General features: G+C 40.0%; 1 protein-coding gene across 2 annotated transcripts in view; it reads right to left on the reverse strand.

Annotated features, from left to right (window-relative positions):
• Nucleotides 1–22,239: 22,239 nt before the first annotated feature.
• The window catches only part of LOC124167083 (mucin-5AC-like), a 33,383-nt gene continuing 27,900 nt past the window's right edge, over nt 22,240–27,722 (reverse strand). For both annotated transcript variants that reach the window (XM_046544871.1, XM_046544872.1), the window contains exon 10: nt 22,240–22,958. In XM_046544871.1, coding sequence (XP_046400827.1) covers nt 22,507–22,958 — 452 coding nt within the window. In that variant the 3' untranslated portion in view covers nt 22,240–22,506. The remainder of the gene's footprint in view (nt 22,959–27,722) is intronic.

Genomic DNA, 27,722 nt, shown 5'->3' on the forward strand with positions numbered 1-27,722 from the left:
AAGTCCCTTGGCGGAAATCGGCAGAAGTATTAACTTTTCCTCTACGTTCATGTAAAAAAATGGCTGAAAACAGGCTCCGCCATTTTGTTATATATCTATAGCTAATGATGAAACAAAATCTTTAAAAAACTTAAAAGGGAAGAAAAAAGATGTGTTAATTAAGGTGGTGTAACATTTTTGTCAATAAAACAATTCATGAAACCACTGCACGAATATAAAGTTGGCAATTTTCAGAAAAAATCGAGGGTGGTCGTTAAATTAATTCAACTTTGACCTCAAATATGTTGTTAACGTGAAGGCACAGCATATAAGTAATCTAAAAAGTTATGAACAGTTTATTTGAGAACATTTATGCAAAGTTTCAACTTTTTATCTCGAAACAATCGTTTTTTAGGGTTTGGCCATGTTTTTTCGATTCTAGCCCAGTGTGCGTTGGGGAAGATGTCTCCGGAATTGCAGGATGCATTTTTCACTGGGTGTGATTTTCCAGCTTCTTGCTCTAATGAAAATATGCGAGATGGGGAACTTTACGTCATGTTTAAGAGCGAGTCCTGAAAAGATATAAATTGAAAATCAGGACAAAAGCAGGCAGAAACAATGAAAGAACCGCAGCTAAGGAAGGGAAAAATTACTACCACGTTCCTGCGAATGTTCACATCGTACACCCCAGCAATGCAAATTAGCGAGGGTAATCAAGTGCCACTTACAGAACCTGCTCAAACTTTGCAGTGAGAGAGAATTTCCAGTTTGCAGTTTCTTTTTTGTTTCATTTCCTTGTTAAAGTTTCCAATTCTATTTATAATTTCTACTTTATGTAAAGGTATACAAATTGAAAACTTATCAGTAAAAAAAATGGGAAATAGAGCTCCTCTTCATAATAAAAATAAGCATTTATGATGGAAAAGTATTGTAAAACAAGAAAATTTAATCAGTTAACTGATTGTATCTAAATAAAAGAGGCGTATTTACCAGGAAATTATGTAACTTACACAGGAGAGACTATTATGAATATTACAAATTATGCAATGTCCGACGCCAATTAGATAGTAGAGATTGGTAAGAAATTTAAAAAAATTAATAACCAGGAAAAAAAACTAACAAACGAATATAATAGGGTAGTTTCCTTGATCAAAGAAAACGAAAGGCATTGATGGCGATTCGTTACTCAACATTATTGTATTCATAATATACAAATTATTTGGTTTTATAAATCCCAGTTTAGACGAATGGCAACGGTCAATTTTAACCGCATTTGAAAAGGGACAGATTGGCGCCCATGCGATGCCACACCACTTGACGTCACAGGGACCTGGTTTCTATACGAGTAGATAGGAGTTTTACATCGTCTGAGGTTACCAATGCATGCATGAAGCACAGAGCTCAGGGAAACATATCTTAACAATTACCTATTAAAACAGCCTCTGGTCGAAAAGTTTCCTTCGTTTGATAAGGTATTAATAATCCTTATTTGAGCAAAGGAATTGAAAATGCTTAAAAAAAATTCAATTTTCATTTAATCGTGATAAATAGATATCGTCATTTAAAAATATAAAAGCGTAAAATGCGTACTCCAGGAGTAATAATCTTTCGATTCAGGCAATAAAAAACAATAGGAAACCATCCTATTGCTCATCTTGTTCCCCTATTCTGACGTCAGTTTTGAAACTTCATCTCTTCTTCCGTTACGTAACTACGGTTACGATGACATTTATGATGATAAGAAAAATAAATAATTTACGTCTGATGATGATGAAGATTATATTCATATACACCCAGATGGCTAGGGAATCGGGTTGGTGTGGTGGCCAGATTATTGGCTTCTCACCCTATGGGCTCAGGTTCAAATCCCGGCGGTAGCAGAGAAATTTCAGAGTCTGCTTGGAAGTTGAGTGGAGAACAATAGGGTAGTTTCCTTCATCAAAGAAAACGATATGCATTTATTGCGATTCCTTACTCACCATTACCGTATTCATAATGTACAAATTATTTGGTTTTAGGAATCCCAGTTTTGTCGAATGGCAATGGTCAATTTTAACCTCATTTGAAAAAGGCCAGATTGGAGCCCATGAGATGCCACTCCACCTGACGTCACAGGGACCTAGTTTCTATACGAGTAGATAGGAGTTTTACATCGTCTGAGATTACCAATGCATGCATGAGGAACAGAGCTCAGGGAAACATCTCTTCATAATCACCCATTAAAATTACCTAAGTTCGGAAAGTTTCCTTCGTTTGATAGGGAAATAATAATCCCTAATTAAGCCAAGCGCTACCTCCTAGCAGAGCACTCTACTACCTGCTAGTAGTCAACATCGCAGTGGCGCACAATGTCCTCGCCACAAGGTCACCTCACACGGCGGTAGCGGGAACCAGAATGACGTAATACGGACTTTTCCAAGCATTCCCACTTAGCTGTCGCGTTTTCGTGCTCTTAAAAATTCTCACTTTTCAACTAATCGCGAAAAATAAATATCGTCATTTAAAAATCTAAAAGCGTGAAATACGTACTCCAAGAGTAATAATTTTTCGATTTAGGCAATAAAAAAATAAAAGGAAACCACCCTATTCAAGCGTAACACTCCGTCCTTCGGATGGGACGTTAATCCGTGGTCCCCGTGGCGCCTCTCGTTAAGATCAGGCTAATACAGACGCTGGATTTCTATACACCCTTCCCTCATGGCGAAAATGACATTAGCTGTCGGCAGTGACGGTACTATGGGGGGGGGGGCTAAGAAGGCAATAGGCCCCCTTGGGTATCTAATTTACACTCAACTAGCCCCCACCTTGTCCCTAATCTGGATCCGCCAGTGACTGTCAATCACCTCCTCATCCAAATACCAGAATTACCCGGTGGCTACATTTTAAAAAATAAATGGTATAAATAATACTTATCCAACCGAGAAATAATTCATTTGACTTAATTTCTGTCTATGGCTCATTTCAAGCACCCAGTACCGGACGGACGCCACCGTGAGAAGGCACGGTTGAAGACGACATCAACACCGAGGAGCTTATAGACGACGAGAGACAAATCTTGGAGGATGCGATCATGCGGCAAACAATTATTCCGCTGGCAAATTACTCGGCGCTCGTAGCTAGAGTGAGTTCCCTTTCCTGGATGAGTCACTTCCCATTGCCCCGTAGTCGATTACTGATCCACCGTTGAGCACTATTTCCTTCTCTTCCCTCGCTTACATTCGGCTGTCAATTGGATGGGTTTCCCACGATACAGTTCTCGATATCACCTTTCTATTTGCAGTGCTCCAGAAAAGGGTTGGTGTGGTGGCATTCCTTATGCATAATATATAAAAATAAACAAAATAAAATCATAAAATATTATGAAAAAAAGGTATAAAACAAAAAGAAATCAAGGAAAAAATGAAAATTGTGTGTTAAAGCAGTTGTTGTCCATTCGAAATATTTTCCCAATGTCAGTTATCGGTTAATTTTATTTCTTACTACATTTAGAGCCAGTTTAATAATGTCTGGTTAAACCTCAGGTTAACTAACGTGGAGATAACGGTAACGTGGAGTTTAACGAGAGGTTGAGTTTTATAAAGCAAATCCTACCGCTGGTTGGCTGGTGGGAAGTTTGAATAGAGGAAAGCGCAGCTACTGTAATTCTCATACCGACAGTTGATCGCGAAAAGTGAAACAAACGAAAGTCGGAATTGAAAAATCGAGAGTGGATTATGGTGAAAGATTTGTTCTGTGCATTGCACGCGCTCATAACTAGTCTGTCATTCTTCTTCTAACGTGGAAAAAGTGTGGAAATTGCAATATATTGCTTATATTTTATCATGGACGCTTTTGAGCTGACATCCCATGTCCACACATCGGATGAATCTAAATCTCGTAGGGTCGTGGCAAGGGCAAGAAACCATTTACGTTTCCTTCACAGAAAAAGACTTCACCGTCCGCTTATCTGCCCCTAATAGCTCCGATCTTGAGGGAGCTTTGAGACAGCGTCAGAGGGCGCCCACGACATGATGTTCAAGAGGGAGACGGATGGGTAGGGGAGGGAATCAGTCCCTTTTTTCCGACTTCACGGTCAGTTGCCCTCCTTCAAGCACGCAGTCTTGGACCCGATGCCCTTTCCGCGACCACAAGGGTGAGCATGTCCACCTCTCTCTTGACCGCATCTGATGCGATGGCATGGCGAAGGCATTAAGACGGACGATTGGCTCCAGATTGCGAACTTTCCCCCGAAAGAGAAGGAAACTTTGAGGGTAAGGTCGGAGATCAAACGATCAAGGGATTAACTCGAGCGACGTGACGTCCCAAATCGAGGATGAGGTCACAGGGGAGTGCGAGATGCCCACGGGGCAGTGGCGGATTTAAGGGATTGGAGGTCACAGGGGTCACGACCCCCCCCCCCCCGGAATTTATCAAAAAAGTATAATTTTTCAGTAAAATAGTTTTTATATCCTTGTAAAGAGAGTTTATATGCAAATCCATGAATACACGTCGCAAACATGAAAAAAGTTTGAGTTGTATATGATTTTGTTTGCTTCCGGCGTGTTATACTGATAAAATCCTCTCGGGATTTCCTCCGTGTTAGTTTCTAGTAATTCGAAGTTTTAATGGCAGAGGTAGCTATCGCCGAACAGCCCCGATCTTGAGGGGCTATCAGGGACAGATAAACAGACGCTGAATTCTTTATGTGTGAAGGAAACGTAATATGGCAGCGGTAGCTATCGATACATCGTTCTACAAACAACTCACCAGTTGGAAAACCTGAGAAGATTTCAACAAGTTTGAGTTGTATTTATCGCACTCTCACTCTAAGAGAAACAAGCTCAAAAATTAAAAAAGCGGTGTCCCAACTCGTTAGGCCTTAGGGATCGTGGATTTGGGGTGCCTAAAATTTAACTGGCACTTCCATAAAGGAGCGTGAAGTGGGACGTCCGAACGCTCGTATTGCCATCTCTGGCACCGAAACCGTCTCCCCCGGGGGGGTGGGGTATTCCACACAGCATACTCCCCGGATCCGAGTCATGACTGCTGCGGGCGCACAGACAGCGTTACCCAGATGGTGAACGAATTAGGCTGGGAGCCGCTATATGAGCTCCAGATGCTTCCGGCTATATATATCTACGTATATAACCGGAAGATGTGCGCTAGGACTAGATTGCTAAAACAATTGGTAATAGAAATCTTTAACAGCGATACGGAGAACATCATCCAGGAGCACCACTATATTTCCAGGTCCGACAGAAGCGATAAATCAAGAGAGATATTTTATCGAACGGATAGATATGGAAATTCGTTTTTCCCCCGAACCATTAAGGACTTTAATAAATGCTAATCGTGATTTTGTCGGAGCATTTGCTTTTTATATATAAACTGCTGGTGTCGTAAAACCTCCTTTCGCACGCCTTATTAGGTGGCTTGCGGGGTAGCATATAGATGTAGATGTTAGACGCCCCAACGAAATTCGAAGTCGAATCCGCCCCTGCCGCAGGTAAGGTGGAGGATCAGGGTACATGTACATCATCTATTAACCCCGCAAGCTGTCTCGGTAGGCGAGCGGTAGAGGGTTTTTAGGACACCAGCATTAAAAAGTGCGATTTTGAGTGATCCGACTTCTGAATTCCATGTGTCATTTAATAAGTCCTTCATTTTTCGGAGGGAAAACAGGTCATTGCCGCATTCTAGTGAAGTTGTCAATTTTTATCGGAGAAACATGTTTCAAAGACAAACTTTATCGCACGCTAGGTAGGAGTACCAGGTAAAAAATTATTTTTTGATGCATTTTGCGGTGGCAAAAATTAAATTTGCAATCAGAGCGCTCAGTTTTCGGGACGGAGCCCCCAGCTTGGAGGGTAGAGGAAAAAAACGCGCGATAATAAGCATCTTACGAAAGGTTTTAGGATTGGCGACCTTTTCGGGGGGTGTAGCACGCACAACGCGGAACTACGGAGGACAAAGCCCCAGATATGGCACTGCAAACAGCAACTGTGAGTTAGTATTGCAAACTTCAAACTGTAAGGTACAAGCTGTTATTAGCTACCGGATGACTGGTAACTGCAAACGGCTAACGACCAACGCCTTAAAGCTTATGGCTAATTGTAAATGCTTCCTACTGACGGTTCCCTGCTGTCGGCTACCTAACGGTATTCTTACCTCGGCTCATCCGATTCCGCACATTTTAAATGTTTATATCTAGTTATAATTAGTAACGGCTAGTTAACCTCCAGTTAGTAACCTATGGTTAGTTAACTGGGGTTTGTTAACCTCCAGTTAGTTAACCTGGAGTTAGTAAACCTCCGGTTAGTTCACTTCCAGTTACTTTACTTCCGGTTAGTTAACCACTGGTTAGTAAACCTGGAGTAAGTTCGCCTGGAGTTAGTTAGCCTCCAGTTAGTTAACCTCCGTTTAGTTAACTTCCAGTTACTTAACCTCCTGTTAGTTAACCTCTGGTTAGTTAACCTCCGGTTAGTTGACCTCTGGTTAGTTAACCTAGAGTATTTTACCTCCGGTTAACCAGTTAGGGATAGTTAACATAGGATTTAGTTAACCTATGGTTAGTAAACCTGGATTAAGTTAACCTCCAGTTAGTTAACCCCTGGTTAGTTAACCTCCAGTTAGGTAACCCCGGTTTGTTAACTTCTCGTTAGTTAAACTCTGGTAAGTAAACCTATGGTTAGTTAACCCCTGGTTAGTTAAGCTCTGGTTAGTTAACCTCTGGTTAGTTATCGTCTTTAGTTATCCTCTTTAGTTTACCTCCAGTTAGTTACCCTGTGTAGTTAACCTCTGGTTAGTCAACCTAGACTTAGTTAACCTCCAGTTAGTTAACCTGCGGTTAGTTATCCTGCGGTTAGATATCCTGCTGTTAGTAAACCTCCGGTTAGTTAACCTCTAGTTATTAAACCTCTGGTTACTTAACGTCCAGTTAGTAAACCTCTGGTTACTTAACCTCCAGTTGGTTAACCTCCAGTTAGTTAACCTCCAGTTGGTTAACCTCCAGTTAGTTAACCTCTGGTTAGTTAACATCCAGTTAGTTAACCTCTACTTAGTTAACTTCTGCTTAGTTAACCTCTGGATAGTTTACCTCCGGTTAGTTAACCTCCGGTGATTTAAATTGCGGTTAGTTAACCTCCGGAGATTTAACTTACGGTTAGTTAACCTCCGGTTAGCCTGGAGTTAGTTTACCTCCATTTAGTTGATCTCCGGCTAGATAACCTAGAGTTGGTTCACCTTTAGTTTGTTTTTAATTTTATGATATTGCTTAATTTTATTTGTCACTTTCGACCCATAAATCGAGAAATAAAATCCTCTTTTCATGAACGAAACAATAAATTTGAAATATTATTGTTTTTCTAGAAAAGAGTCACATTTATGGAAAAAAATTGCCCAAATTCAGTAAATATTTATTTTGTTTTTTTCAATGTCATTTGTATACATTTCAGGGGTTCTATGTGATGTCAAATGGAAAAATTGCAAAATCAATTGAAACCTATTTCTTGTAAACATCTTTCCAAACCAAGTGATAGAGGAGAGTTAGTGGACTAGTAGGATAAAAATGGATGTCCTTCTCGTAATGCTCATTCCCATAAGCACCGCAATAAAAGCCCTCATTTCCTCCACTATGACTGGACGCCATTTCCGAAATCTCGAAATCGGTGAGAGTCTATTACGTGAAGCCAATAACTCTTCAGCGTACCTGTTGGTCTCCTTCACAACCATGTTCCAGAATGTGATGGTAAAGAAGATGTTGAAGTACAGGTTTGGAGGAGATTTTTGTGGCGGTAGACATTTGGGCTCAGGAGTTTCCAAGAGTTCAAAATTCGGAGCCTGGAGTAATTCACAATTGTCCTGAACTTCAACGAATTCTGGAGAACCATCACTGCTTCCACTTCCACTCTCAAGTTCATCAGAAGTGTCACAATCATTACTTTAGTCAATTATTGCCGGTATTTCCTAGCAAAGAATCTCACACCTTCATCTGAGTCTGATAACAGTTCCTCTTCCCACGTGTTCCGACGAGAATGGGGGCTCTCCTCACTTCGCACAGAATCATAGTCACTATCACTTAGAGAATTTATATATTCGACTATTTATATATTCCATCTACTGTCATATATGTCACCGTCAACAACTGGCGCAAATTCAGTTCTCGACGTAGACGCCATCTACTAAACCAAAGGGCTACTTCAATTTCGAAGAGGAAAATGCGACTACAAACCCGCTCGTCGCAGAATGATACTGGCTACCTAAGCAAAACTGTGAGCCATATATATGTAGGGAAATTTCATTGTGGAGACGACAGCAAAAGACATGCATTCTTTTATGCTCACCTTCATCATATTTCAATTACTACTGCCTTAGATACAATGAAAACGAGGTTGGAAATCGGATTCATGTTGTCGACTCGGCGCTCCAGCTGACCGATACACACACAAGTCGTGAGTGATAGCACGGCATCAATTACTGATTAGTATCTACCCTTCTCTCCTTCGGTGCTAAATACCAAAGGCATGATTGAAATGGAACAGTCAGCAACAAATTATCTCTTTCGAAATAACAGAGCAGGGATATAAATCTCGTGTCTTCCTGGTACGATCACCTACCGTTCGCACTCTCAAAAAGAATGCGACGCGCTTAGCAGTGGAGAAAATGTTTAAATAAGTTAAAATGAAATATAAACTTGCCAAAAATAATACCCCTGATAAATATACGATGTAGGGAATATTATACAAAAGTCTATTGATTTTAGGCGACTAAACAATGCGGTTAATAAAGTACTACACAGAAAAGCTGTTTCGTAACAATAAAAAATGGTGCTCGGAAATTTCCATCCGTCATATGGTCATATAAATATACAAATATATTGATTATTGCAATTAGCAATTAACATTATAATGCAACGTGATAAAAAAGAAACCATTCTGGTATTACGTACAATTAAAAATATTAATTGAATGAAAAAAAAACATTGTTAATTGAATGAAAAATTAATTACATAATAAGATGCGGGACTCGTCGATGGCGACCAGAGAACGTTTCGATCGTTACAATTGAATAAAAACATTAATTGAATGAAAAAACAAACAAATTGTTCTAAAAGATAAACGGTTAAATTTAGAACTTATGGAATCAGTATGGGCAAATTTGTCCTAGTATTATATGACTGATGTTAGACCTCGGTCTTTCAAGTCCCAGCTAAAATTGGATATTGCAGTTTTTTCATCGGCAGTTTACCTCAAAACAACTCATACAAATTTTTAATACTCCATTCGCTCATAGAATTCGCCAGATATACCATGTCCTCTTAACGAATAATTTGTTAGAATGCGTTACATTTTTATATCCGTGAGGTGTGTATCTGGGAATCCTCTTCCATGCTGCATATTGGTAAATGATCACCCCCTGCCAAACACCCTAGCGGTAGCTCGCAGGGTATTCTGTGGATATATGTTTTTAATTTCTCAAGCAATCTAAATCTATCACGTAGCCTCTGAGTACCTAGCGGCTCCCACCCTCATTCATCTACATCTACATCTACATTGTACCCCGCGAGCCGCCTAAAAGGCGTGTGGCAGGGGGTATTAGGACACCAGCCGTTTACAACTAAAAAAAATAAAGTGCTCTAACGAGGTTGGGACTAGCGTTTATTAAAGTCCTTTATGGTTCGGGGGAAAACGAATTTCCATATCTATCCGTTCGGCAAATCATCTCTCTTAATTTATCGCTTCTACCGGACCTGGAAATATAGTGTGGCTATAATATTATGTTCTCTGTGTCGCTCTTAAAGATATCCATTCTCAATTGTGCAAGCAATTTAAGACTAGCGCGCAGCTTCCGAGTCTCCAACGGCTCCCAGCCTAATTCGCTTAGCATCTGGGTAACACTGTCTGTACGCCCGTAGCAGTTTTTGACGAAACGCGCAGCCTTCCTTTGTATTTTATTCAGTTCGCGGATTAAGTCTTTCTGCACCGGATTCCATACGCTCGCTGCATATTCAAGGTGCAGTACTGCAAGGTGCAGGTGCAAGGTGCAGGTTCAAGGTGCAACATATTCAATTCATGATACAGCTACGAAACGTTCTCTGGTCGCCATCGACGAGTCCCGCATCTTGCCTCTTTTCTTGTTTAGTTCACGGATAATTTTTCCACCGGAATCCACAATCTTACTGCATATTTGAGTTGCGACCTAAGAAGTGCGAATCGAGGGCGTACCCAGGATCATAACTGGGGGTGGCAAGACATGTTCTAGGGGGAAACAAGCCTAGTTGTGGCATTTAAGCATGGAAATTTACATGGAAACATTTTAAGAAAATTATAACAGCACTTTATTAGTTTATGAGATTATTTCCTTGAAAATATAGTTTTATTTTAGTTACTTATCTTATACTAATACATATCATCTTTCGTGGGTTTAAAGAATTTTTTTAGATACTTTCGTTTCAATTCAGTTCTGATTTTGCTTAAAGACTTTTGCGATTTTTGCTTCTGGGGGGAGCTTTCACCCTCTGCCCCTCGCTCGGTACGCCCATGGTGCGAATAAGGTAGTTTCCTTCATCAAAGAAAAAGAAATGCATTGATTGCGATTCCTTACCCACCATTAGTGTATTCATAATATACTAATTATTTGATTCTAGAAATCCCAGTTTAGACGAATGGCAATGGGGGGATTTCATCTCAAATCAGGCAGAGGGGTGTCAGGTGACCATCACCGATTTCTCTGAAATTTATATATGTGAAAGCAGTATCCTTATGATGAATAACGATGACTTTATCTCTGCTCAGAACTGAACCGTCATAAAGTTACCGCCCCTTGAACATTGCAGTGTCAGGCCTCAGAGTAAAAAATGAAAAATCACATAAATGCTGATTACTAAGGAACCATGGCCCGTAAAGCAGTGGTTATTGTTTTATTTTGAAGAAAACTTATTTATGCACATTATGGCATAACTTTCAAGTCATTTGAAGCAATAATAAACACATAGGACGTCTTTAAACAATAAAAATTAGTCATTATTTAACAATTTATTACTAAAAAAGGCCACCTTTTATTTTCTTTAAAATTTCTCAGCAGGTAGTTTCAATGTTCTGCTTTCAATAAAAAAAATAAAAAAGGTAGTGTTTTTATACTTTCTGTTTTAAGGCATGTCAAAGTTAGGCATGTTTTCGACTCTTTTACACCAAAATTGCATACCTTCAAGGGGGGAAAAATGCCGTTTCATTCTACTTAGCATTCATAACAGTGAAAAGTTCATATCTGAGTGATTGGTTACATCTATTGACTGAAAGCAAGTTCAATCTTGTTTACTTCCATGGCATCCAATGTGTGCAAACACCCACTGCTACTGGCTGGAAACGGTGAATGGGTCACAATTTGCACAGAGTATTTTTCAATGGCACTTCACATAAGTCTTTCTTCTACTTTGGGCCATGTGGAACATTTCGATGGACCATGTGGATGCATAAATGAGACACTAATGTCATTCTCTTCTAAAGACACTGCAGTGATTTTTGAAATTGAACAGGTTTTTCGGAAACACACAATGAAGTCATTCATGGTGAGATTTTGAGTACTGTACATATGTCATTATATCTGAATTTGTTAGTGTCACAGCCTGTTTGATTGTGTGGATTATAGAGCGAGCTTTAGTTGTCCCGTGTCTGTTAACTACCAAGCATGAAACTGTGTATACCATGTACAGGTGCTACTTTCACCTAATTATTTTTTTGCCTAAATTGAGCTTGTTAACATGTGTAAAATGCAAGTTTCATATTAGGCAAGAATTTACTAACTTAATGAAAGTGATAAATGTACTTCATGGTAAATATACTTCATTGTAAATGTACTTCATGGTAATAAATGTAATATGTACTTCATGGTAAAATAATGTCTCAGCAGCTTCTGAAGAAGCGAGAGTAAAATGTCTATGAGTGACCATTTTCAAATTTTATCATTCTTTTCCACAAGTTAATCTAAACAACATAATATGGCTGCTTTTCCAGTTTCAACCAAACATACGATTGACATATCATGCAGAGCTACAAAACAACTCGGAATATGGGGCAATGCTGATGTATACTGTTGGCATCCTCTTCCTCATAGTGCTCAATCAACATTGTGCTTTCATTTTACTTGGATGATGATAAAGATTGTTCTTGTGTAACTCCTAATCAGCAAGATGTGTTCACTGCCACTGAGAATCATTCAGACAAATTCATTGCTGAAGTTTAGGATTGAACCAAGAAAGGTGTTTATCATCACCATATCTGGAAAAAAGAAAGGGAAGCTATTCAAAAAGAGAAGTTGGTAACACTAATTGGTGTGGAGTTGGTGCTTCATTTCGACTTTTCCGAGAGTTGGAGTGTGATTCTTCCAGATTAAGTACAACCGTATGACTGGCAAAAAGTACAGATATCAATATTAACCTGTGTGGAATATAATAACTAAGATATGCAAGCACTTCAGATGATTTCTCACAGGACACTGCACATGCTTTTCTTAGGATGAATCAAATAGAAGAACAATAGAGTAAAAAGATATCATATGGAGAAATAAATCATATATTCTAGAAAAGTCAGCCGCTAATTTAAAAAAACATTTCAGATATTTGACTTGGAGAAAAGTCTTAAACAGGAAGAAAGTCATTGGTGGTTGTTCAATGCAACAGGACATGAATTGGGTCCATCTGATAGAGTTGCAAGAATTGGTCAAAAATTATGACACAAACTAAAACCTGAGATATTTCAATTGTGGCAAGTAAATTCAAACAAGTCCTTTCTACAAAATGTGAGTATATCCTTGCCTAATATCAAACTTTTTCATTTTACACATGTTAAACTAGCCAAATAGGGTTCATTCCTATCATTTTCCTTCATCAAAGAAAAAGAAAGGCATTGATTGCGATTCGTTACCCACCTTTAGCATATTCATAATATACAATTTAATTGATTTTTAGAAATCCCTGTTTAGACGAATGTTAATGGTCAATTTTAACCTCATTTGAAAAAGGATAGATTGGCGCCGATACGATGCCACTCCACATGACGTCACAGGGCGTTTCTATACGAGTAGATGGGAGTTTTGCATCATCTGAGATTACCAATGTATACATGAGGCACAGAGCTCAGGGAAGCATCCCTTAACAATCCCCTCTTAAAATTGCCTTTGGTCAGAGAGTTTTCTTTGTTTTATAGGGTATTAATAATCCTTATTTAAACCAAGCACTACCTGCTAGCAAGGAACTCAACGCTACCGCCATGTTCGGCAGCAAGCAGCCAGAGGTCACACGGGCTTTTCGCAGCATTCATACTTAGCCGTCGCGTTTTCGAACGCTTGAAAATGTTCACTTTTCATTTAATCACAAAAAACAGATATCATCATTTTAAAATCTAAAAGCGAGATATATGTACTCCAGCAGTAATAATCTTTCGATTTAGGCAATGAACAATAATAGGAAACCACCCTATGTAGACAAAAAAATGATTGGGTGAAAGTAGCACCTGTACATGGTATACACAGTTTCATGCTTGGTAGTTAACAGACACGGGACAACTAAAGCTCGCTCTATAATCCACACAATCAAACAGGCTGTGACACTAACAAATTCAGATATAATGACATATGTACAGTACTCAAAATATCACCATGAATGACTTCATTGTGTGTTTCCGAAAAACCTGTTCAATTTCAAAAATCACTGCAGTGTCTTTAGAAGAGAATGACATTAGTGTCTCATTTATACATCCACATGGTCCATCGAAATGTTCCACATGGCCCAAAGTAGAAGAAAGACTTATGTGAAGTGCCATTGAAAAATACTCTGTGCAAATTGTGACCCATTCACCGTTTCCAGCCAGTAGCAGTGGGTGTTTGCACACATTGGATGCCATGGAAGTAAACAAGATTGAACTTGCTTTCAGTCAATAGATGTAACCAATCACTCAGATATGAACTTTTCACTGTTATGAATGCTAAGTAGAATGAAACGGCATTTTTCCCCCCTTGAAGGTATGCAATTTTGGTGTAAAAGAGTCGAAAACATGCCTAACTTTGACATGCCTTAAAACAGAAAGTATAAAAACACTACCTTTTTTTATTTTTTTTATTGAAAGCAGAACATTGAAACTACCTGCTGAGAAATTTTAAAGAAAATAAAAGGTGGCCTTTTTTAGTAATAAATTGTTAAATAATGACTAATTTTTATTGTTTAAAGACGTCCTATGTGTTTATTATTGCTTCAAATGACTTGAAAGTTATGCCATAATGTGCATAAATAAGTTTTCTTCCAAATAAAACAATAACCACTGCTTTACGGGCCATGGTTCCTTAGTAATCAGCATTTATGTGATTTTTCATTTTTTACTCTGAGGCCTGACACTGCAATGTTCAAGGGGCGGTAACTTTATGACGGTTCAGTTCTGAGCAGAGATAAAGTCATCGTTATTCATCATAAGGATACTGCTTTCACATATATAAATTTCAGAGAAATCGGTGATGGTCACCTGACATGATTTTGCACTATCTGCCTGATTTGAGATGAAATGGCCCAATGGTCAATTTTAACCTCATTTGAAAAAGGCCAGATTGGCGCCCATGCGATTCCACTCCACGTGAAGTCACAGGGACCTAGTTTCTATACGAGTAGATAGGAGTTTTACATCGTCTGAGATTACTAATGCATGCATGAGGCACAGAGCTCAGGGAAACATCTCTTAATAATCACACATTAAAAATACCTAAGTTCGGAAAGTTTCCTTCGTTTGATAGGGGAATAATAATCCTTATTTAAGCGAAGCGCTACCTTCTAGCAGCCTGCGTCGTATCAGCGCTCAAGCCTCGCCCCAAGATCACCTCACACGCCGACAGCTGGAACCAGAAATACGTCACACGGACTTTTCCCATTATTCCTACTTAGCCGTACTAGTAACCTGTCCATGTACAAACCTTTGACTCATAAGCTTTGCAGAGAGCCTCGGAATAGGTTAGGATCCAATAGACGACGACTAAGCAAAAGTAAGGACGTGAATACGGGTATAACGCATATATTAAACGGAGCCACATGGAATGTACAATAGGGCGGATCGGAAAAATCGATTTTTTTTTTTCAAATCCATCTTGCCCAATGAAAAAAAGTTGTGGGACCGATCAAAAATAAGGCCTGAAAATTTTGAGACCTCAACGTGAACCCCTGACACTCGCTCAAATGCAATTTAGGGGGGGAGGGTCAAAATTCGAAAAATATAATATTTTATGGTTATTCCCTACGGATTTTGCCGGGTTGCGGCCCTTACAGATCAAAATTTTCGTGCATTTTGACATATCCACACCACAAAATGCCTAATTTGAGTCCGCGCCCGCGAAGAAAATATTCCAACGCCCACGCAGCGTCGCGGATACAAGAGCATCCCGTCCCCTCCCCGCTGGCTTCTCCCCCTCCCACGCCTCGAATGCAGCAAAATTCATCCCGCGTGTGCTGCTAGGAGGGCGCTCATCTTTGATAATATAAATCGGAAGATGGTGGAAGGTAAAAAAGGATTCGTAGTGAGACGACTTGTCCCTTATTTGGCGCCTCGTTGGCGTTAAACAAATCGATGTTAAATGCGATGGTGGTTGGCGTAACATGGTGAAACTCCTTCATGATGCACAAAGGTTAAGAAAAGACTTAGCTGTTTCACAAAATAACAAATAACATAATAATAAATAATAATAATAATAAATAAAATAATAATATTATTTTGTGAAACAGCTAAGTCTTTTCTTAACCTTTGTGCATCAAATCGATGTTACCAACTTTTAGAGAAGTGATGAAATATTTTTGGATCCGCGAACCCTAATGTACAAGGCTTATGCAGTCACGAGTTAGAACTTAATAACACCCTTAAAAGATACAAAGTGAATATGGCGGACATCACTGAAGCAAAGATGAAACTCGAGGGACGAAAGACTTAGAAGAATACGAATACCGTGGACTTGATCGAAATAAAAGAGCATATTGTGGAGTGAGCGTTGCCAAAAAATGGTATAATCACTTCCATTGACTAATGAATAATGACTGTACGGCTCAAATTTGATAGATGTTATCTAACAATACTTAGTACATATGCACCTGAAGATAGGAAAAAGGAAGAAACGGAGAATTTTTATGAGATATTGAAAAAAGAAATAGGGAAGTTAAATAATAGGTGGTGATCTAAATGCTAAAAGTGGGAAAGAGCCAATTCCAAAATTGATAGGAGTACATGGAGAAGACCATTTGAACCAGAACGGAAGTAAATTTAGAGAGTTTAGAACTTTTACCGAATTAAAAGTAACAAACACATTTTCTGTCCCAAGACCTTTTCGTTTTCCTTCAGTTCTCAAAACTGACACTGGCCCTTCCTTATTTTTTTATTTGCAATAATTTCTTAAAAGTATCCGGAAATTCATTATTTTTAGTTGTAAAGGATGTATTTGACTTGAAAAAATAGCTTTGGAGTACTTTCTAACTACACCCGTTGATAATTGAGCTAGCGTTTTTATTCTAGACTAAGATAGTACAACATCTATGTTGATGATGTCTCCATGCTTCTGGGTTTCTCAGCGTGGATTTTCTTTTCGACGACAGTTTCTCCGGTATTCAAACCGGATAAACCGTCGTCGCAAAGAAAATCCACGCGGTGAAACCCAGAAGCATGGAGACATCATCTAGACAACGCCGCGGAAAACTACGCATCAACATCTATGTTGGGTAAATCTACAATAAAAACCACGCCACGATAGTCTTCTCTACGATTGATGTATTGTTTTTCCTTCATTGACATCTTTGACCTTCGACTCAGTCATGCTTCCCTAGAATAATAAGGAACAGTGGCGGCTGGTGATAATTTATCTAGGGTGTGCATTAGAGCAGATATAGGATGATTTAATTATATTATGTTAATCCTAATCCATGAGCGTCATATTTCGTCGTAATAGAATACATAGCAAGCAAAACATATCACTGGTACACTCTACCCTTAAAATTGCATGAACAGAAATAATACTAGCATGTATGAAAATAATTATTCTCAACACACCTTTACAAGTGACGGTAGTTGAAATTCATTCTCTTTTCCTTACACCCTATGAGGAAGTAGTGTAGAAAATGGCTATACAGGTGGCTCTGTAGACGGACTAGGATCCTGGACGCAGGTAGTGTAGGTGGCGGCTACACCACTACACTACCTGCTAGTCAGTCACCAAAAACATGCGCGTGCGCATTCGCATGGTTTTGAGTCTGCTCCCATCGCCCCTTTGAACAGCACATACCCCCCCGCTTACCTCGTCCCGCCAGAGCTCCCTCAAGCGATCGCACAGACCGAAAATGCGCCCGGCATGATGCCACGGGATCGCACACTTGTAGAGCGGTGAATTCGAAAGGGAGATAGCTGTAGCGTTCGGAGGCTCATGTTTCTTGCATATGCAGACAGTACTTTTATCCTTCGCGTTGCAAAGGAATAGTTTTCTTTTATAATTTATTAATCTTTGGGTGTGCACTTGCTAACATGCGTATACGCACGCGCCGCCACTGATAAGGAATATTAGAAAGGAATATTAGTTGCTGGAGCAACACCCGTATCCGAATCTGCAACAAATCGAAACTGCCTGATGCGTTCAGTAGGTGGGGAAAAACTTAGGAAAGAATCAGACTGCTGCCAAAACTAAAAGAATGCTATCGAATAATGGCTGAGAATTTTGTGGTTCAGAAAATCTTGCTACCTTCAAAAATTTATGGGGAGTTCATGAGACCACTATACCTTCTAGTTCTGAGCAAAATGGTGTTCATGAAAGCACAAATCGCGCGGTAATTGAAAAATCTAGGGCTTCATTAAAATATTCGTGTCTCCCTCAAGTAAATTGGGTTGAATCTGCGCCCATCAAATTTTACTTGCAGCGTAGGAGAACCAGTGCTGCAATAAAAGATGCTCTTCAAGAGTAGCTATGGACTGGGTCTAAGTCAGGGTTTTTGGGTGACGAACATTTCCGATTGGCTGAATTTTCTAAGCAGTTTAGAGATAAATTTGACTTTAGCCCAATACCATGATCATGGTAGGTTATTGTGAATACACCATAGCTTGCAGACTTCCGAATCCAAATAATTTTGTAAAAATAATTAATTGTCGCGATGTGACCTTTTCTGATGCTATGATGTTTGCCAAATTTATAAATTAAAATTTTTTCCAAGTGTTTTCGGCCTCCATTCCATCTTCACGCCACACTGTGTCGTCGTCCTTTATTTATGTTTCTGTCTCTTTGTTTCAATTTCTATCTGTTATTATGATTGTATATTCGACTGTGGTGACTTGTGTGAATGTGAATTTGAAATACATGAAAATTAAGGTACTTTTGGTGCTTCACAACCAATTACATTATTTCAATTCTAAATTATTTTGCCTGCATTAATAGGGTCATCACCCAGACTTTGTTTAAGTTCATTGAGCACTGATAAGATATCATAGAACATCTAGAATTCCAAAGTAATTGGTAGTACTATTTAAGAGTTAAGAGATAGCTGCACTCTGGACATAAGGGTAGTTCTCTCTCAGTTGTAACGAGATAATAGTGTGTTGATATGCTGCATCAAATTCTTAATCTTGTGGTTTATACCTCATCTCCTCCGATTTTTATTGTTGAAGGCAGAATAAGTGACGGCATAAGGGAAGCTCTCCGCCAAAATCTTGAATAGGTGATAGTGCTGCAGTTTCGGTTACTCACAGGAGCGACACCTTAATGATTTTACGCTATCCGAGATATTAATGAAGAAAGAATCTAAAACATGCTATAAATTTTCAAATTAATATATCATTTGTCTTTTCCCTATAATTTCAATGCAGCAAGATCTGCTGGGAGACGGAAGAGGTAGATGATTTGAAATGAAAACACGAATTTTTCACATTCTCTTAAAATTTCAAAACAAAAAACACGCGAAGGTCGCAGCCAGCTTTTCATAAACTCGCGAGGCCCTTAACGTTGTGGCTAATTTACTCGATTAGGAAAATAATTTCGACAATGGAAGGAATCGCTAGCGAGAATGCTAAGAACAGGTTCAGAGCCTGTTATGATTTATTGAAGTTTGCTTGATCTTCTATCCTCCTGGAATAGTAAAAACTTCCTCTTAATAATGATAAAATTGAAAAGTAAGTATTTTCCTCACCTTATGAGCAACCGTATATTGGGGAAGAGAGGAGGGGCCATTGCTTAAATTCATCATTAGTCAACAATCCTAAGATTGGTTTGACGCAGCTCTCCATTCCTCTCTCCTATTCGCGTAGCCTTTTCATAGCGACATATTTCTTCTCTTTTGTATCCTTTAGAACCTGTCCTATGTAACTCATTCGGGGCCATCCCTTGCCCTTCTTCCCTTCCACCTGTACCTCTACGATTGTTTTCATCAGACCATCATATCTCATAATATGTCCAACTATGTTATCCCGTCTGTTCCTTAAGTTTTTTCTAAGATTTCTCTTTCCTTCCACGCTTCTTAGCACTTCCTCGTTACTTAAGCACCAAGAATATGAGAATACATTTTAAATATTAAATGTCGATCCATTTTATCATCATCATTCTTCGGTAGCACCACATTTCGTATGCTTCACTCTAGAATTTTCTGCTGCTATCAACGTCCAACCCTCTCTTCCATACAGAAGCATGCTGCAATGCTCCATGTGTTGCCTCTGATGGTTCATCATCCATCGCTCACTCCAGCAAAATCGATTTCACTTCTCGCGTGCTTTTCAACATTTGATGAGCGCTAATTGGATACGGGCCCAAAGGTCTCAAAGGGGTCGCGATGCAACGGAGGGATAAACCCGTGCGGTAAAGATGACCGCCGCAATTTGGTCGTCCCCGGCGACGGACCGTTCTAAGCACCACGAGGGCGAGGGATAATGCCTATGGAGCGATGATGAGGACGACTATCGCTTCGAAGGAAATATTAAATTGACCTGAAATGAAGTTAACAGCATTTACGCTCACCGAAGCAAATATAATCGCGGTGGGATTCACTTTTCGTAAATGATACGCAGCTTAAGATACATTCGCAGGGTTCGTTCGCTTTTCAAATTAAAAAAATAGTAATCGACTTATACAGATGACTTAATGATAATATCAGCCATTTCACTGGCTTTCTATGGATGTATATTACCACTTCGCCCTCGGACATTAAATAAGGAAATAGGGAAATGAAAAGTGAATATATTTTATGGAAACCCATCAAATGATAAAGCCTAAACTATATTAAAAGGTAATTGTTGGTTCATAATTATTTCTTCTTTTGGACAATCGGTGAGGTAGGTAGGAAATAGGGAAATGATACGTAAATATACTTAATAAAACCCATACAATGATAATGCCTAAACTATGTTGAAAGGTTAATTGTTGCTTGATTGTATCTCCTTTTGGACAATTCGTTAGGCAACTCTTATACTTATATCCTGGTAAATAATTTTAAGCGGTCACAAAACAGCGCTGTATGAAATAAGGACCTAAACAGACATAGAAAACGAAAAATATCATGCTTTTTAGATGGTTTGTTTGTTTTTTTTCATGCATGTTAACTTGAGGGAGAGTGTTAACTGTTGAGCAACTTAACATCTGCAAAAAAGGTAATGCGCGCTAATTAATATCATCTCTCATTTGTTTCGAGAGCTATCTTTAAGGTGGTAACTAACTACAGCAAATAATTTGAAGTTATTGTTGAAAAAACACGGGTTTATTTTTTCTTTTCTAATTGAAGGAAGTTATCAGAAGGAGAATACAATACCAATCCCTGCAGATAGAGTTAGACTAGAAACAATCGATAAGGCGCCTCCTTAAAAAAATTAAAAATGTTCAACATAACATCTACCTTTATTCATAACACATAAAAAAAATCACAATTCGCACACAATATAAACACTAACTCATACATAATCTAAATCTAGATAATAACTTTTCCATTTAACCGGCAAAATCCATCAGGTCGCAGAACAGTCACCTGAATTAGCAATTGCTAAGTGCTGCAGAGCCGATATTTCCACCGAGACTTCTAAAATTGTGGGAAATTCGGAAAAATATACACATCAAATTGTTCATTTCACTTGGATAGATAGCACTACATTCAAGTAGGTACTATTATGTCCATGAATGCAACTTCCCAGCCGTACTTTTCTCTCGAGCAGTGTCATCATTAATCTGGACGATCATTCCACAGCATGGTATTTCCTCTCCAAAATCCGAAAGTAACTGAGTGCCGTATATAATGCAACCGAAAATTCAAATGATGCAGAGTGAGTGAGTGCTGAGAAATACACTGAAGAGTTTGTACATCATTAGAGCAACATACCTTCGAATTTCTACACTAGAAGTTTATCCATTATAACTTCCTTACCCCTCGAACATCTTAATTCTCCAATATTCTATGAGATGGACAGCCTGAAAATGGGCAGAGTTTAGGGGGGTACAGGGGGAGTCTGCCATCCTCCCAACTTGAATGGTAATTTTTACGGAAAAAGCACGAACCCAGTACATTAAAGAACAATGAAAACAAAAACATCAAAAAGTTAAAATAAATTTTAGTCTTTGGTAGTACTTAAAATGCTGTTTCTAGAGGCTAATTTAAACAACTTTTCCAAGAGCACTTAGAGGGGAACACACGGCAGGATTGCTGCCCCCCCCCTCCTCAACAACATAAAGCTGTAAACTTCGCCCATGAGCCTGCATCCCAATATAGACACCTAAGTCACAGCACAGTCATTACACAGCACCGAGTAGGCAAGAAGATTTCATCCTGACTCACTTTATTCGCAAAAGAAGGAGAGCATAAGGAACGTTAACTATACCCTGTTCATTTTATCTCTGCGGGTGAGCTGGTGTGGCGAAAGCAAGTGGAGATGAGGGGAAGGAAAGTTTCTCGGCATGTGACTTTGCCTTTGCCAATAAGCAAACAGTAGATATGGCCTCAGTGAGTCGCTCCAAGACCTCCGGCTAGTGAGCATCGTGAATCCGCTCGTGGAGCAGTGTTGCCAAACCTCACGCGTTCTTCTTGCATGTGACTAAGTATGCCTTCCACCAACGGTGCCACATTCAGCGCGGTAGCTGACAATGTCATGGGCTTCTATGAAAGGATTCTCCCCAATGTCTTCCAAATGAGTAGGTATATTGTCTCGGCGCCGGGGCCAAAATACCTATGACTCACATGTTTCCAGTGACAAAGTAGGGCGGCTACGTACATTTGGCAACGTAATGTTCGCTCCTCCTCTCTCTCTCTCTCTCGGTACTACCCTTCCCCTATCAGCGAAGCCATCCGAGAGTGTCCGGGCTCTCACGAAAGCTCACCCGCAGACATAAGTGAAGAGACTATAGTGCCAATGGGGCAACACATGCAACTGCCGGGAGCACTGGGCACACCTCTCCCACTCACTCGTCATTCTCTCCGCTCAGCAAGGCGGGCGCTTCCGCGGCGGCGCCTCCCCCATCCCTCGCTTTGCCCCTGGGCCTCCAGCCGAGGAACACCCAGTCCTCCCGACAGCTGTACGTCCCCTGTCACAAATCCTCGCACGCCACCCTCTGCAGGCTGAAGTCCAGGTGTTCCTCGTCCGACGTCAGGTACCGCACGTCCGAATCCCCGTCCCCTCCCTCTCGAAGCTTGGTCCGTCGACGGTTGAGCGCTCGCCTCCCCAGCACAGCGACCACGATGAGGACCGCGAGGACCAGCGCAGTCGCCGCCGACCAGATGACCGCCCGCGGGACGCCTCCGAAGCCGGCGCTCTCCTCCGTCGCCTCCTTCGGCACGAGCGAGTACGTCGCGCGTGTCGCCGGAGTGGTCTTGGGCGCTTCAGGGGCGGTGCTCGTCCGCTCCGGTCGCCGGGAAGTCGAAGTCGCGAAGGTTTTCCCTTTGGTCGCGTGCGGCGAGGTGGAAGACGTGAAGATGCGGGTCCAGGGTACGAGACCGCGGGTCGTTCGGGAAGGTAACGGCGTCGTTGCTGGCGAGGACGCTAAACGGGAAAAAAAGAATGAATTCAACGATGAGGTATTGTAGTGAAGACTTCATTGAGAGGTTTGTAAGGTGCGGACGAGGGTGTAATTAAAGTAAAGTGAATGAATTTAACAATAAAAATGTGGTATTGTAGTGAATACTTCATTGAAAGACTTAGAATGTTAGGATTGGGGCGTTACTATGGGGAAATGAATGAATTTTGCATTGAACCAAAGACTTCCAGAAAAGTTTCTGTAGGTAAAAGGTAAAAGGTACCAGAGAAGCCGTTAGTAAGAAAAAAAATAATTCAACAACTCCAATGTGGTATTGAAGTGAAGACTTAATTGTAAGCTTCGCAACGGGCGGAGGAGGGCGTTACTCAGGAAAAACGAATGAATATAGCAATGAAAATATTGCATTGTATCTAAGACTTCAGTGAAAGCTTCAGAAGGTACGGGAGAGGGCGTTAATAAGGGAAATCGAAAGACTCGATTGGTGAAGTCAAATCAAAATCTAATATATTATTTGCTGTTAAGGTGAAGTATATATGTCAATATTGATTCCATTTGTGTACAAAATAACATAATTCGATTAATGATGATCGTAAAAAGAAATGATACGAGGTTACCTATATTTATAAAAAACAGTTGTGCTACCTCTGAGATATTACTTTGTATTTCGTGTTATGCTTTATATTAGAGATGAAACTATTATAGGCTTTATTAACATTTCTCGCCCTTATTTGAGATCACGGAATAGAATATCTGTTCCGAAACCGAATAATGAAGCTTATGAGAAATCTCATGAATGTTGTGATCCAATGCTTTAATACTGCCTGTCACACCGAATGGCATAATTTAATTCTATTGGATTATTTCTTTGAGAATTTAATGTATGCTCTTCAACAAATTCAATACTGAAGGTCACTTGCATTTTGCTGTGCTGTAAGGTGTACGTTTTACATAGTCTTAATTTACTGTTTCGTAATTTTTCTGTGCATTGCTGTTCCATATTCCTTAGCTGAATATATTTTACTGTAAAAAAAGTTTTGATAAATAGACCCTTTTCTGTTTCAAAAATATATTTCTGCAATAACCCACGATTGTATGTAAATTTCATTACTTTAATAGTAAAAAAACCGCTGTTATAAATTTTTGCTGTCACCAAGCACTTAGTTTATGTTGGTAGGCAATCCCGCCACAGGTATCTTTTATTCTCCATTGGTTTTGATATTCGCTTTTTATTCATTATTTGCATGATAATGTATGTTTGAGGAAGTGGAATGAATTATACAACTGATACATATGTGGGATTGAAGCAAAGACTTCGGCAGCTATTGCTGAGCGACGGCACTAGAGTCCACGTTACAGGCAAGGTTACGTCACAAAGAATAAATCAGCATGATAGAGGTAATAGAGCGATGAAAAAAATGAATTTCCGAGTGTAACTCAAGGCGGAGCATGCCTGATTGGGACCAGGGAATACCAAAGCACCTGGAGCCAGGACACAACATTAAATATGAGTAGACGAAACTTTTAACGATGGTGTGCAGAAGCTTCCCTCGGAAAATCAGGGAGGCCATTGAAATATAAAAAAACGTTGAATTTCAAAAGAGAGGGCGAATATCTAATTCACAGCCCCTGAAATAGACTCGTCCAAGAGATAGTCAACCAGAGAGCAGCATTGAGCCAGCCTTCGGTACATAAAATAGGCAGAAACATTTACCGTGAAGCTCTCCAGTCCTCCTTATCAGACGACAAGGGATAAGAAACTCAGACAAGACAACGTACCTTGGGGTGACCATGGACTCCAAATTAACCTTTCATGAACGCATTAAAAATATCACGACAAGAGCACTTGGTGTAAAAGCCAGCGTGGCTCAAATTTTAAATAACAGCTGGACACCACCCGAAATAAGTGTTTATATCTACAACATATTTTGAAGTTCTGGCCGTATTTCATGATTGGCGAGGCGTTGGAAATTAAAGAATGCGAGCGGAATTTCAACCGGGAATGTGTCTGTGTGGGATCCCGCTCTGAAGTCGTACGTCTCTGTAAAAATAAAATGACAACTCCTTCACCCCCTCTCCACGAACCCTCATAAATACCTTCTACGGAAAAAGTGTCCTTATACTCTAAAGCGGCCCACAAACATGGGAACATGGTTCAACGAACTTGGTTCGTATGGACCAAGTTCCCGTGTGTGTGGAGTGTAAACGAACCAAGTTCGTCATTTTTTGTCACGAACTTGGTCTTCCATCGGGATGGAAAACACTTGTTTGGTTCGCCGCCAGGGCGCACCAAGTTCGTCCGTGTGAAGACGCAAACCGTTGTTCGCCCATTTCGTCTGTGGAGACGCTGTGGAACGGACGGATTGTCGTATTAAATTATATTATATTTTGATTCAGCGCTACAATGTCTGAAGCTGACAGTGACAATTTTATGAACCCTTCGTTTTAACAGACTTCATTGAAGCCTGCAGGGAGTATCCGTGTTTGTGGAAAGTAAAAATTGAGGAATATAGAGACAGGAATAAGCGGGACGACGCATTAAATAATCCGTTGCTGTTGAATCGAGAGAATATTTCGGGTGCAGTCTAAATTTTATAAAAAACCGAATCGAGTCACACTGTTTTCTCTTAAAAACCGAACTCATCCAACACAATCACAGCAGCTGCCGACTTAGAACAACTCATCTCACCTGATTCCACGGACAGACTGACGAAATGGCGAACCGTTGCTCACATTTCCCTCCACTGTGTTTGGAGAGTAGCGTCCGCGAACTTGGTTCGCTGAACCAAGTTCCGCGGAACATGTTCCCATGCGTATGGGCCGCTGAAAAAGTGACCATAAGCGGCCTCGAAACGTCGGGCAACAAAGTACAAGGGTCACACCCGAAAAAATATCACCAACCCCTTTCGCCCACCAGTCAACTGAGGCGGAAGAAACCCCGAGAAAAATGCAGAAATCAAAGCTTGACATTTGTTCGTGAATTTCCCCGCAATCCGAAGGCATCACGCGCATAGAATCTCTAAATGGGTTACATGGAATGAAAGAGGAGGCTAAGTTTAGACTCGGCGTGCCGGCAAAAGAGTCTTGGCGGCCGGATGCAAAGGCGCGATAATTGATAGTGCCTGCTTCGTGACATCAGCTCCATATGCATGCGAACGACCGAGCGCGGAAAATTAAACGAGTCCAGTGTGTGCCAGAGCGAAGATACATTTCCAATACGGGAACTATAATCAGCAACGTAAGAAGTGGTCAAATAGTTCCCGGAGTATAGGTCAAATGTATGTGATGCAAAAACGTTTTAGCCAACGTGTCAGTTTATTTTAAACTATCATCAGGGCTATGACTGAAAAACATGAGAACAATATAAAATACCATACAATTTTATATTTTTATCATGTTTTATTTCATAGCCCTGATGATAGTTTAAAATAAACTGACACCTTGGCTAAAACCTTTTTGCATCACATACATTTGACCTATACTCCAGGAACTAATATACCATGAATTAAACGAGGCCAAGATAAGACGAAAAAAAATAATCAACGTAAGAAGATAAAAACAGGGGTAGATTATGTACAGCAAATTTCCACAAATTGAACTCGACAACAATTGAACTATCATCATCAACCCTTGCTATCCGTGAGGCCGCTATACACGATCAATGATCATTCACGGGATCATGTGAGCAAAAATAGAATTATAATTTTCATTGAATGATCATGCGCACAATGGTTCTATCGCGAATTTTTCCTTTATACACGCTGAATTTTTTAATTCGCCTGATCATTCACCGTGTATGGCGGCCTTTACACTTTCCCTCCTATCCCTCGAGGAAAGAAAAATATACTTGCGTCTCCCTTGCCCTGTCGAAATGAGCTTTCCACTTTGCCACTTTTCTATTCATGCTCAAAAATACCAACCATGACTCATGCTTGTTTTTCGATTATCCCTTCAAGTCAAATTACGAGTATAATCGGAGGTTTCAGGCGAGATGGAGTGGAAACGGAACATAATGAAGAAGCAGGAGCAATGTCCACAATTTTAAATTTATTGGTACTACCGGTTTCGCTTACAGCAACACCAGGTACAATATATCAAAGTTTGCAACGTCTTAAATAGGAAAGGCAGGATGGGGGACGACGATGGGGGAGAACACCACCACAAGCACACACCCCCATCCTGCCTCTTCTATTTAAGACGTTGCATACTTTGATATATTGTACCTGATGATGCTTTAAAGCGAAACCGGTAGTACCAATAAATTTAAAATTGTGGAAATTGCTCCTGCTTCTTCATCTAATTACGAGAATCGCGATTGCAACTCGTGGAATGGTGACATAAAAGAATCAAAAATAAATTTTGTCACATTCGACACAGTATTTATGAAAAAACTCAAACGGTTTCGACCATTCATTTCAGGTCATTTTTTCAGGTCACAGTTTTTATTCTTCTTTAACTACCCTTTCCGACCTTTTCATATCGCGCCATTTCTGTTACCCCTTGACAATAACCTGAAAAGGTCGAAAAAGGTAGAGTTTTTAATAAATACTGCGTGAATTATAACAAAGTCTATTTTTGATTCTAACATCCCTTCAAGGTATTTATTGCGTTACTAAAGCCTGAATCACACGATCATTTTTTTCGTTAAGAAAAGTGATCACTATCGCGATCACTAGAGTGATCACTCGCAAAATGATCGTCGGCGGCAATTGTTTTTCGCGATCGCGATGAGGATCGCTATTTTTCATCACTCGTTCGGTCGCTTTTTCCGT

This window comes from Ischnura elegans, chromosome 10, assembly GCF_921293095.1.
Source record: "Ischnura elegans chromosome 10, ioIscEleg1.1, whole genome shotgun sequence".
Classification (NCBI taxonomy): domain Eukaryota; kingdom Metazoa; phylum Arthropoda; class Insecta; order Odonata; family Coenagrionidae; genus Ischnura; species Ischnura elegans.